Genomic DNA, 12,315 nt, shown 5'->3' with positions numbered 1-12,315 from the left:
TCCGTTTCAAAGCCGAAGAGCCAGCGCTTGTCCGAGGACGTCTCCGTGGTCATGTGGCCGGCATGACTAGATGCCAGAGGCACACGGAACGCTGTGACCTTCCCACCGTAGTGGTCCCTATTTTTCTACTTGCATTTTTTACGTGCTTTCGAACTGCTAGGTTGGCAGAAGCTGGGACGCGTAACAGGCGCTCGCTCTTCTACGCGGCGCTCGGGATTCGACCCGCCAAACTGCCGACCTTCTGCTCGACGAGCTCAGCGTCCTAACCCACTGAGCCACACCGCGTCCTCAGCTTTAGGGGAGTAATAACCAAGCTGTCCTAAGTCTATTATGAATGGTCAGCCCAAAAAAGAAAAAAGAAAAATAGGAAGTTTTCTTCTTCACGGTTCTCAAAATATTCATAGGTTGGGGGGGAGGTGTTTGCTGGTTACCTGCTCAGTCGTAACGATGCGACCGATCAAACGGCTTACCGAAAAGCTGAGAAGGATTCGCGCTGGCAGCTTTCTCGTAGTTGGTAAGTCCTTCGTAGATAACCTTCCCAACAGCAGCGTAAAGGCATTCCAACTCTTCGTATTTGGAGGCCACGCTTGAAGTACCTACGCAAGAGTAGGCGAAAGACATTCACCTGCTGAACGGGGTTCCCTGACTTTTTAGCCAGCGGGATGTGTCATTTCCTTTTATTATTTACTGATACCCGACTTTTAATTGTTTTTACAAATAACGCAGGGCAGAGAACATACCCGACACGCCTTCCTCCTCCTGTTTCCCCCACAACAATCACCCTGTGAGGTGGGGCTGGGCTGAAAGAGAAGGACTGGCCCAAAGTCAGCCAGAAGGCTGGCGTGGCTAAGGCAGGACTAGAACTCACCACCTCCTGGTTTTTAACCTGGTGCCTTAACCAGACTGGTTCCTTCCTTTTAGTTTCTATTTATTTATTAAATTCATATGCTGTCTGTCTTGGCTCTCTTTTGACTCGTTCTGGGTGGCTTACAACAGCTGGCGTGCCGAAGGGGACGAGAACTTATCACCTAAAGTTACCCAACAAGCCTGGGCTAAAGCCTGGGCTAAAGTCACCCAACAAGCCTTCATACCTAAGGCGGGATTTGAACTCATAATCTCCCACTCTCTAGCCTGGTTCCTTAACCCACGTGGCCAAACTGGCTCTGGCTGTGGGGTTGCCAAGCATCCACCTTCTGTTCACGTGACCACGGAGAAGCTACGACACTCCTAACGGGGAGGGCTGGTTATATGTCAGGTTTGTTTCAGCGCTGATGTGGGATCTCCACGATAAACAACTAAGCGGGAAGAAGCAACTCTTTGGAAACCCCCCTCCCAAAAAAAATCAAGGTGATTTGGAATGGTTCTTCCGTGGCCTGTATCCACGGAGAAGCTACGACAGTCCTAACAGGGAGGACCTGTTATATGTCATGTTTTTTTCAGCGCTGATGTGGGATCTCCACGATAAACAACTAAGCGGGAACAAGCAACTCTTTGGAAACCCCCCCCCCAAAAAAAAAATCAAGGTGATTTGGAACGGTTCTTCCGTGGCCTGTATCCACGGAGAAGCTACGACAGTCCTAACGGGGAGGACCGGTTATATGTCAGGTTTTTTTCAGCGCTGATGTGGGATCTCCACAATAAACAACTAAGCAGGAAGAAGCAACTCTTTGGAAACCCCCCCCCCCCAAAAAAAATCAAGGTGATTTGGAACGGTTCTTCCGTGGCCCGTATCCACAGAGAAGCTACGACAGTCCTAACAGGGAGGACCGGTTATATGTCAGTTTTTTTCAGCGCTGATGTGGGATCTCCACGATAAACAACTAAGCGGGAACAAGCAACTCTTTGGACCTAAAAAAAAATAAAAATCAAGGTGATTTGGAACGGTTCTTCTGTGGCCAGTCTCCGCGCAGCTATTGCACAAGCTCAGGAAAAGACAAGGATGGTTTCAAGAGCTTGCAAACAGCTGCAACAGCTTTGCTGGTTTGGATCCAAACAGAAGCACGTTCCTAGTATTCAACTTACTCGCCATCGCGATGCTGCTCTCATCCGTCTCTCTATTGAGCAGACAGAGGAGGCCGAAGAGGGCCTTCGCTTCTCCCCGCTTGCTCCGTCTTATCAAAAGTCTCCCTTTTCCACCTAATTTCCTTTCCTTGTCTTACTAATACAACCGTGTTCAACAACTGAAAAAACGGCACTTTCAAAGCCGGGGTGGGGTGGGGTGGGGTGGGGGAAGGAGACCCGGTAATTGCAAAAGACATTAAATTTATGAGACGCATTTCTTCAGCCAAAGTAATAACCGCCACAGGTTATTAAGTTTTTACGCGACCGGATAATGATGTATTTCTAGTGGTTACCTCTTCCCACTTTTTTTATTTCAACTGGGGAACGCAAGTGCAACTTTTTAAAAAATGAAAAAAAAAAAGACCTCCAGAAGAACAAGCCCAAAGGGGAAGGGCCGCATTCGGGAGATAGGGGGGGTTGTTTTTTTGGGGGGGGTCTCCTGTTTCCACCAGCGTCCACCTAACCCTTCCCGGCGGCCTCCAACGTACTTGGCTCGGTCGGGAAGTTGTTCATCAAGCGAGAAAGGAGCGTGTGGACGGCTCGCAGAACTTTGGTGTTTCCGCACGTCATGCAAGAAGCGATGCCTCGCTGGAGCGGCTTGAAGCTACTCAAGATCACCGAAGACTGGAGCACGGTGAGCAGAAAACTGAGGACTTCCAATCCGGTGCAGATGTTGGCAAAGTTGGCCTGGTTGGGCTGTTCCTGGAACAAAGACGTTGGCGAGACAAAGGAAGATTTGAAGAGACAACCCGGAAAAAAAATTCCACATCTAAAGAGGCTTGTTTGGTTGGAACAGTTTCCCATCCTTCTGACATGTTTTTCTGATCTGATCAAACGTTGGTTCTTCCGACGGCGCTACCTTGAAGCTTCCAGTGACCTTGGCTAAGGCTCAGGCGGGCTGAGACCTGCTAGGGTCACAAGTTCCCTTTCTTTGTGTATATCAAGACTCAATCGTGCCAGGCCAAAAGAATCTTAAAAAGGTTAAATCACGGCAACCGGACCACAGTTGGTTGGACGTAAAGAGTCGGCGAGTCTTTCCATAAAGTAAGACCTATTGCATTAAGAGCCTTGGTGGAGCAGTGGGCTAATGCCTCCTTAGGTAACACCAGCTGCCTGCAATTAGTGGAGGTTCGAGTCCCACCAGGCTCAAGGTTGACTCAGCCTTCCATCCTTCCCAGGTAGGTAAAATGAGGACCCAGATTGTTGGGGGCAATTAAGCTGACTTTGTAATAATGCCGCTTGGGGGGTGTATGAAAGCCCTAATAAGCAGGCATATACATAGAATGAAGGCTACTGCTAAGCTTGTAAGCCGCCCTGAGTCTTCGGAGAAGGGCGGAATATAAATGGAATTAAAATAAATAAAAATAAATGAATATAAATTCCATGAGTCATAAAAGAGCCGAGGTTGCCTACCCCTAGACTAGTCATATAGAGAGCCTTGGTGGAGCAGTGGGCTAATGCCTCCTTAAGTAACACCAGCTGCCTGCAATTAGTGCAGGTTCGAGTCCCACCAGGCTCAAGGTTGACTCAGCCTTCCATCCTTCCCAGGTAGGTAAAATGAGGACCCAGATTGTTGGGGGCAATTAAGCTGACTTTGTAATAATGCCGCTTGGGGGTGTGTGTGAAAGCCCTAATAAGCAGGCCTATACATAGAATGAAGGCTACTGCTAAGCTGGTAAGCCGCCCTGAGTCTTCGGAGAAGGGCGGGATATAAATGGAATTAAATTTCATTTCGGGGGAGAAACCCCCTGCAGTCAGCGTGGCAACAGTTAACACATTCCAACCACACCAATTTATTTTTTTTTTCATTTTGACTGAAGAAAGTCACTTGGATGAGTAACGAAACGTCTCGGTTTAATAAACTTCGGTTCCGCTGCCGGGACTTAAATCTTTTTACATCGCCTTGGTTTTAACTCTTGAAGGCGCCCCAAGCAAAATCTGCCTTTTTTTTTTTTAGATGCCATCAACCTTTTGTCCCGAGGTCAAATCACAAACGAGCTAAGGGGCCTCCAGTTATTTTCACTAACCACCTTCCCAGTTGGGGAATGTCTTTTCCAGACAAGCATGCCTGAGGTCTAAATTAGGAACTTCTGGACATTGGTGACAGTAAAGACCCCAGAGAAAGGGAAGTCCACCAACTCAACAGATGCAAGACCCAAACAGACGTAGAGATGGGTGAAATCTAAGAATGGGGAACGTTTACACCCTGTCCTCTATCGACGCCATCAATCCAACGTGTTGCTAGTCTCAAAAAACGTTCCAGCCCCAGAGGAGTTCAAGCCTGAGACAGAAATGGAAATCTGACCCGCCAACTCCCATCAGCCACAGCTAGAAGAGCCAACAGTTCAACTACCGAAAGCCATAAGCTAGGAAGGGTCAAAGATCCTCACTCCCCCAACTTCCTAATGCCAACGAGGTGCCCCAAGAATGAAGGAATCTCTCCCTTTCGACATGTGTCCTTGGAGGCAGAAGAAAAAAAAGATCTGACAATTTCCAAACTAAAAGACCGTTCAATTATTCAGAGCGGCAGAGAGCAGCCATAACCCATTTGTCTAGTCTATGTAACGGCACTTCCGTTTATGAGAAAGGAAAACCACGGGCCCAGCAGGGGTGGAAAGATTTCTTTTGATCTTAGTTTCTTCCAAAGCATACGCAGAAAACATCTCAAGTTCACGTATCAAACAATCAAAGAGTGGCTGTAATAAAAGCCCATCTTTAAAAGAGGGAGGGAGGGAGGGAGGGAGGGAGGAAGGGAGGGAGGAAGGAAGGAAGGAAAAGGAAAAATTCTGAGCGAATGAGGAGGAAGGAAGGAAGGAAGGAAGGAAGGAAGGAAGGAAGGAAGGAAGGAAGGAAGGAAGGAAGGAAAAGGAAAAATTCTGAGCGAATGAGGAGGAAGGAAGGAAGGAAGGAAGGAAGGAAGGAAGGAAGGAAGGAAAAGGAAAAATTCTGAGCGAATGAGGAGGAAGGAAGGAAGGAAGGAAGGAAGGAAGGAAGGAAGGAAGGAAGGAAAAGGAAAAATTCTGAGCGAATGAGGAGGAAGGAAGGAAGGAAGGAAGGAAGGAAGGAAGGAAGGAAGGAAGGAAGGAAGGAAGGAAGGAAGGAAAAATTCTGAGTGAATGAGAAGGAAGGAAGGAAGGAAGGAAGGAAGGAAGGAAGGAAGGAAGGAAGGAAGGAAGGAAGGAAGGAAGGAAAGAAAAATATTGGGTGAATGAGAAGGAAGGAAGGAAGGAAGGAAGGAAGGAAGGAAGGAAGGAAGGAAGGAAGGAAGGAAGGAAGGAAGGGAGAGAATTGTAGTTAAACGACAAAAGAATACCCCAAAATTCCAAACTCAAATTCACATTTCAGAGTGTGTAACTGTAATAAAAGCTCATCCTTTAAAAGAGAAAAAGAGAGTGGGGGGAAGAGAACGTGAGGGGAAGACAGAGAGAGAGAGAGAGAGAAAGAGAAGGAAAAACAATTAAGTCCTTTGGGACTGAGCTATCAATAGAAACCTGGAACGTCTGCATGGAACGCGGGTGGCATTCAAACTATTCTGGGAGGGAGAACGAAGCTACCATGAAAACGTCTAAAGGCCGTCTTCAGGGACAGTTCTCTGCAAACACGACCCTTTTTAAAGGGTTGCACTTTGGGGGGGGGAGGAGGACAAGCCACTAACGTCTCATCCGTAATATTCCATCTCCAGGCCTGGCTCTTTTGCTTCCCATTGGCAGCCGCCGACTTACTTCATCCGGCGTCCAGGAGGAGGACGAGCGTTAATTATTTGAGACGATAAATCAATCCCATTAAGCGGAACATTTTCCAAGTCGTGACGCCCAATTAAATTGGCAATTAAAGAAGCTAACATGACATTTCGAGATCTCTGCTTCCGTCCACAAAGAGCGTTCCCCCCCACCTCTTGGTTTTCTCCATCATTTTTAAAACAAACTCTCACACACACACACACACACACACACACACACACACCCTCATAACGACGAGGCAAGGTGGTTTATGGAGCACTTAATTACGCCGAGGAGGCCTTTCCAAAGGCAGCGCGTGGCTTACCACGGTCATTAGCAGCTTATCAAACCACTGCAGTTTCAGCTCCGACTTGGGCCACATGTCCGGTCGTGAAGCTGTTTTCAGAAGGTTAACGCAACGCCGGGAGAGCAGTTCTCCCGGAGAGCCGGCGGTGTTCGAGTTGTCATTCACCTGGCAATGAAGCAAGAACGATTACCCGGTGGCAAAATATCTGTCGTCGTCATCGTCATCTTTCAGACCGCGTTAATATTTTTAAGGCCATCCTCCCTCCCCCCCGGTCGCAGGAATCGCATTTTACGTCTCCGAAAAGAGAGTCCTGGAGATGCCCGATTAAGGGGAATGGCCTTCAAACCCCCTGAATCTAAAAACGTCACTAAACCGCAGAGGTGGGACAAACATCTGTCGTGGAAACGGTATCTCTTGGGCTAAGGTAGAACGTAGAAGGGTAGGATCGGAAGGGACTTTTGAGGTCTTCCTAGTCCAGGACTAGGCAACCTTGGCTCTTTGATGACTCATGGACTTCAACTCCCAGAATTCCTGAGCCAGCCATGCTGAGGGGAAAGGGAGAGGTTTCCAAGCTGAGCCATGCTGGCTCAGGAATTCTGGGAGTTGAAGTCCACAAGTCATGAGGGGGCCATAGTTCCCTCATGCTGGCTCTGGAATTCTGGGAGTTGAAGTCCACAAGTCATGAAGGGGCCATAGTTCCCCCATGTTGGCTCAGGAATTCTGGGAGTTGAAGTCCACAAGTCATGAGGGGGCCATATTTCCCTCATGCTGGCTCTGGAATTCTGGGAGTTGAAGTCCACAAGTCATGAAGGGGCTAAAGTTTACCCCATGCTGGCTCAGGAATTCTGGGAGTTGAAGTCCACAAGTCATGAAGGGGCCAAAGTTTTCCCCATACTGGCTCAGGAATTCTGGGAGTTGAAATCCACAAGTCATGAAGGGGCCATAGTTCCTTCATGTTGACTGAGGAATTCTGGGAGTTGAAGTCCACACGCATCATCAAAGAGCCAAGGTTGCCTACCCCTGTCCTAGTGCAACCTTCTGCTCGAGCAGGAGATCCTCTACCATTCCAGACCAATGTTTGCCTTTTGAGAACCTCCAGGGATGGAGCAGCCCACAACTTCTGGAGGCAAATCGTTCCCATGGGTTAATTGGCCTCACTGTCCAGAAATTTCTCCTTAGTTCTAAGCTTGGATCTCTCCTTGATTGGCTTCCGTCCGTTACTTCTTGCCCTGCCACTTGGGTGCTTCGTATAGAGGTAAAGCCACACACACACCCTTATTTTTTTTATTAACCAGAGCTCCTTGGATATTGCCCCAGCCCTAAAAAAAAAAATGTTGCAATGAAATCCGGAGCTAAAGACGCAATAAGCAAATCCAGAGAGAGGGTGGCGGCAATGCGAGTGGATTCTCCTGACTTCCTCTTTCTCTGCTTTGGGAAACGAGGAAATATTTCAGGTCTCCCTTAAAAGGAAAACAAGAAACCGGCGCTCTGACACTGATCAAGCCAGACCCCCCACACAAACATTCCCTTCGGAAGACAACTCTTACCTGGCAGGCAATTCGAATCAGGAAATTGATCACCGTGTCGGTATGTTGCTTATCGATAGACTTGGAGAAAAGGGCATCTGCTCCAGAAAGAGACTGGCTCCTTCCAAACACCTGAGAAGGCGGAGGACACGCAAAGGGTTAGCCCAGGTGTCAGAATCACCAGGAGACTGTGAGTTCTAGTCCCGCCTTAGGCATGAAAGCCAGCTGGGCCATTTGGGACCAATCCCCAGAGGCAGTGAGTTCTAGTCCCGCCGTAGGCATGAAAGCTGGATGGGTAATTGGGGGCCATTGACTCCCTCTCTCTCCCTCCGCCCAACCCACCTCAACCGGGCTGATGTGGGGAGAAACAGTAGGAGCGATTGATAAAAATAACCCCGGGTGGGATTAAAAAGAAATCAAAAGGGATCAAACTGCTCTAGGCTCCTTTGGAAGGGGCAGTAGCCCAAACGTCCAGGAAATGGAAGCTGGGAGGCCACAAAGACCCAAATCCTTACTGCACTGATGGCCCCGGTCGCCGTTCGGAACCGCTTCACTTCTTGGCCGGAATCCACCGACAGTCCTCTTTTCACCCCAGAAGAAGCGGTACTCATGCCCTCGCCACTGGCACCCGGGTCCATGTCCGAATCCGGCTTTTTTTGGGGGGGGGAGAGAAAGGAGAGCTCAGGGATCGGGAACCGCTCTGGTGAATTCCTTCCCCAATCCTTGGCAGGTGGGATTTACCTGCTGATCTTTGATGCGCTGCAGTTCCCACTTGATGATCACCTCGGCCAGGTCCACAGCCAGCTTCCTCTGCTCGATGGTCACGCTGGGCGTGAAGCCCAACCTCTGCATGGCGCTCACCATGTGCTGTACTAAGTGGTGCCTCACCGGGTAGTAAACCTGAGGGGGGGGGAATGCACGGAAGAGTTTCCGTGAAAAAGGTGGCTCAAAACTCAATCCCGCCCTGGCCCTCTCGGCTTGCTAAAAGAGCTAACGAAATCCCTTTTGAAGTTATTAAGATTCGATTGGATTCGATGAGATGGCCTTTCTTGCCATTTTGTTCCCCTTGGGCACAACGGCACGCATTAAAAATGCAACTCAGTTGCTTGCTCTCCAAGAGTACACATACCTAATACCCATTTAAACATACTATGGGCAACACAGGTATAGACCAGGAGTAGGCAATCTTAGGTCTTTTATGACTTGTGGACTTCAACTCCCAGAATTCCTGAGCCGGCCTGGCTCAGCTTGGAAACCTCTCCCTTTCCCCTCAGCGTGGCTGGCTCAGGAATTCTGGGAGTTGAAGTCCACGAGTCATAAAAGAGCCAAGGTTGCCTACCCTTAGTCTAGGCCTAGGCCGCTTTATGACTTGTGGACTTCAACTCCCAGAATTCCTGAGCCAGCCACGCTAAGGGGAAAGGGGGAGGTTTCCAAGCTGAGCTGTGCTGGCTCAGGAATTCTGGGAGTTGAAGTCCACGAGTCATGAGGGGGCCATAGTTCCCCCATGCTGTCTCAGGAATTCTGGGAGTTGAAGTCCACGAGTCGTAAAAGAGCCAAGGTTGCCTACCCCTGCCCTAGGCCGCTTTATGACTCGTGGACTTCAACTCCCAGAATTCCTGAGCCAGCCACGCTGAGGAGAAATGGAGAAGTTTCCAAGCTGAGCCATGCCGGTTCAGGAATTCTGGGAGTTGAAGTCCACAGGCCATAAAAGAGCCAAGGTTGCCTACCCCTGGTCTAGACCTACCCCCTTACATGCAAGCAACATACACGCAGGAGACACCCCCCCCCATACCGTTTCAGACAGTCTCTTCTTAAAAGAGAACGGACGATGGTTTGTCTGACACGGTCTAGGGTCTCCTGCTTGAGCAGGGGGTTGGACTAGAAGACCTCCAAGGTCCCCTCCAGCTCTTTTATTCTGTCCTTCTACTGTTCTTCCATTAAAACGGTGAAACGGGCAACGTCGTTGCACAGTTACAACTGTTTCGGGGGAAAAGAGAACGGTCTTTGATCCCTGAGTGAATTCAAGCAGCCGGCAAATGCGCCACACTTAGTCCTTTTCTTTGCACTAGGGAAGACCACAGCATTATAAAGAAAGGGGGAAAAACACTTTCGGGTTTTAAACACTCCGTTTCGAAAAGCCTCCGGCCATCAGAGCATTTTCCGTTTATTTGCGACTCCCTGGAGCTCACTAACAGCACGAACCCTGGGATATCGCAAACCGTCATAAATGTGAAGCCACTGCCCCGCGTCGGACTTTTGATCACCTGAGCAGTGCTTCCGCGGTCATTAAGGGTGAAAAACGGCCATACGTCACTTGTTTTCGATGCCGTTGTGACTTCGGTTGCTAAAATGAACTTTTTGTGAAGTGCAGGACCACCTGCAATTCGCTGGGCTCCTCCCTCGCACCGGGTCCCAACGGCTGGTGACCCAACACCGAGGAAATTACAGGGAGAAGCCCACCCTGCCTATGAAAAGGCAAACTCGTTCTCCATTCACACATGCGCAATCCTAGCAAATTTACACGCGGCCATTCAGTCCTTTTCCCCCAGTTGTAGTTTCCAGTGCAACAACGCGATCCGGGCGCTCCGAGCTTGCGTAGCGGTTCCTGCTTTGCCGCCACCGAGTTCCTTACCTTGAAGTGCTGAACGATCAAGTGCAGGATATGGACCAGCTGAGGCACAGTGTGGCCTTCTTCCACGATGATCTTCCTGGTCCAGTGTGTCAACATCTGGTGGCCATCCTCCATGCGAGCAGGCACCGCAGGGGTCAAGATAGCCATGGCTTGTCTGACAATGATCCGAGCCTCCATGGCGTGGGCCTTCAAGAGACTGTGGAACACCTGGAGAGGAGGCAAGGTAGACGTGATGGCAACGGGTGGGGATCTGAAATAGGTAGATTTTACCTTAAAACAGAATAACAGGGTTGGAAGGGACCTCAAAGGTCATCTAGTCCAACCCCTTGCTCAGGCAGGAAAGCCTATACCATTTCAGACTAATGGCTGTCCAGTCTTCTTCTTTAAAACCTCCAGTGATGGAGCACCCACAGCTTCTGGAGGCAAGCTGTTCCACTGGTTAATTGTTCGAACTGTCAGGAAATTTCTCTTTAATCCTAGACTGGATCTCTCCTTGATAAGCTTCCATCCATTGCTTGTCCTACAATCTGCTGCTTTGGAGAATAGTTGATCCCATGTTGTTAAGCTAGCAACCTGGTTGTTAACTGCCCCAAAGAAGAGGCAGTCAAGCTATTCCCCAAAGTAACCTGAAGACAGGACAAGAAGCAACGGATGGAAAGTAGTCAAGGAGAGAAGCAACCTAGAACTAAGGAGGAACTTCCTGACAGAACAATTAACCAGTGGAACTCCTTGCCTCCAGAAGTGGTGAATGCTCCAACACTGGAAGTTTTTAAGAAGAGACTGGACTGCCATTTGCCTGAAATGGTATAGGGTTTCCTGCCTGAGCAGGGGGATGGACTAGAAGATCTCCAAGGTCCCTTCCAACTACATCATCATTATCATTATTATTATTCATAAAAAATGAAACTCAGTCAACTGAACACTCAAATTGACTGGCACTAATGGTTGACACGGGTTGCTGCCAGCATCCTAAGTATCAACCGGGTATCTCCTCAAAATGTAAGATGTTCCGAGTAAGTGCAGTTTTTTGTAGCTTTGCTGGAGTTACTGCAGGAAGCTACAATTTCTCGATGTATTTTGCAAACTTTTTGGACACAGTTCCCAGTGCCCCGATGACAATGGGTATCACCGTTACACATTTCATCCATAATCGCGCGGTTTCAATGGCCAGGTCGCGGTGGTGGTGGTATTATTATTATTATTACTATCATCATCATCATCATCATCATCATCATCATCATCATCATTATTCAAGGTTGACTCAGCCTTCCATCCTTCTGAGGTAGGTAAAATGAGGACCCAGATTGTTGGGGGCAATAAGCTGACTTTGTAATAATGCCGCTTGAGATGGGGCCGAAACCCCTAATAAGCAGGCATCTACATAGAATGAAGGCTATTGCTAAGCACATTGGTTTGTGCTTTAGATTGTAAGCCGCCCTGAGTCTTCGGAGAAGGGCGGGATATAAATGGGATTAAAATAAAATAAATAAAAATAAAATTATTATTAGAATCTTGCTTTGCTTCTCAGAACGTCACAAAAGGAGATCACGTGAGCACAGGGATGCTGCACCGGTATGAAAAAATGGTCAGAAGCCATTTTTTTTACAGTGCTGTTGTAACATCAAACAGTCAGTAAGTGAACCGTTGTTAAGCCAAGGGCTACCTGGAGCAGAAGACTGGAAGATGTGGAGAGACGTGGCCCAGAGAAAACACCAAGAACGGGACACCACTAAACGGATAGCACCTTTAACAGGAACGCCTATCGTCATATTTCAGGCCCGTCATCATGTACGGAAAGGAAGCCAAAAACGGGACCGGATAAACCCGGAATTGCCGCAAGGGCTGCCTCCCGTTCGCCCCAGACATATACCTGTAAGACGATCTTTTTGTGAATGGCGAATTTGGCAATGATGTGAGCCAGGAGCAGGTGCCCGCTGTATTTGCAGGCCGGGTCCACGCAGGCTTTGGAGAGCAAACAGGGCCAAGCGAAGGTCATCAGGCGCCGGAGTTTGCTGTTCCGATTCTTGTTGTTGTCGTGAATGTGGTGTGGGGCATGTTCGACCAGCAAGG

General features: G+C 48.8%; 1 protein-coding gene across 1 annotated transcript in view; it reads right to left on the bottom strand.

Annotated features, from left to right (window-relative positions):
* Positions 1 to 12,315, bottom strand: part of TRRAP (transformation/transcription domain associated protein) — a 101,917-nt gene that overhangs the window by 54,708 nt on the left and 34,894 nt on the right. The window contains exons 37-44 of the mRNA XM_083372449.1: positions 12,116 to 12,313; positions 10,246 to 10,452; positions 8,355 to 8,513; positions 8,129 to 8,263; positions 7,635 to 7,745; positions 6,106 to 6,252; positions 2,550 to 2,763; positions 471 to 596 (exon numbers count right to left, since the gene is read on the bottom strand). Of these exons, the coding sequence (XP_083228575.1) occupies positions 471 to 596; positions 2,550 to 2,763; positions 6,106 to 6,252; positions 7,635 to 7,745; positions 8,129 to 8,263; positions 8,355 to 8,513; positions 10,246 to 10,452; positions 12,116 to 12,313 (1,297 nt within the window). The remainder of the gene's footprint in view (positions 1 to 470; positions 597 to 2,549; positions 2,764 to 6,105; positions 6,253 to 7,634; positions 7,746 to 8,128; positions 8,264 to 8,354; positions 8,514 to 10,245; positions 10,453 to 12,115; positions 12,314 to 12,315) is intronic.

This window comes from Vipera ursinii, assembly GCF_947247035.1.
Source record: "Vipera ursinii genome assembly, chromosome: 13".
Taxonomy (NCBI): domain Eukaryota; kingdom Metazoa; phylum Chordata; class Lepidosauria; order Squamata; family Viperidae; genus Vipera; species Vipera ursinii.
Note: the sequence above shows the minus strand (reverse complement) of the source record. Positions and strands in the feature narration are given on the sequence as shown.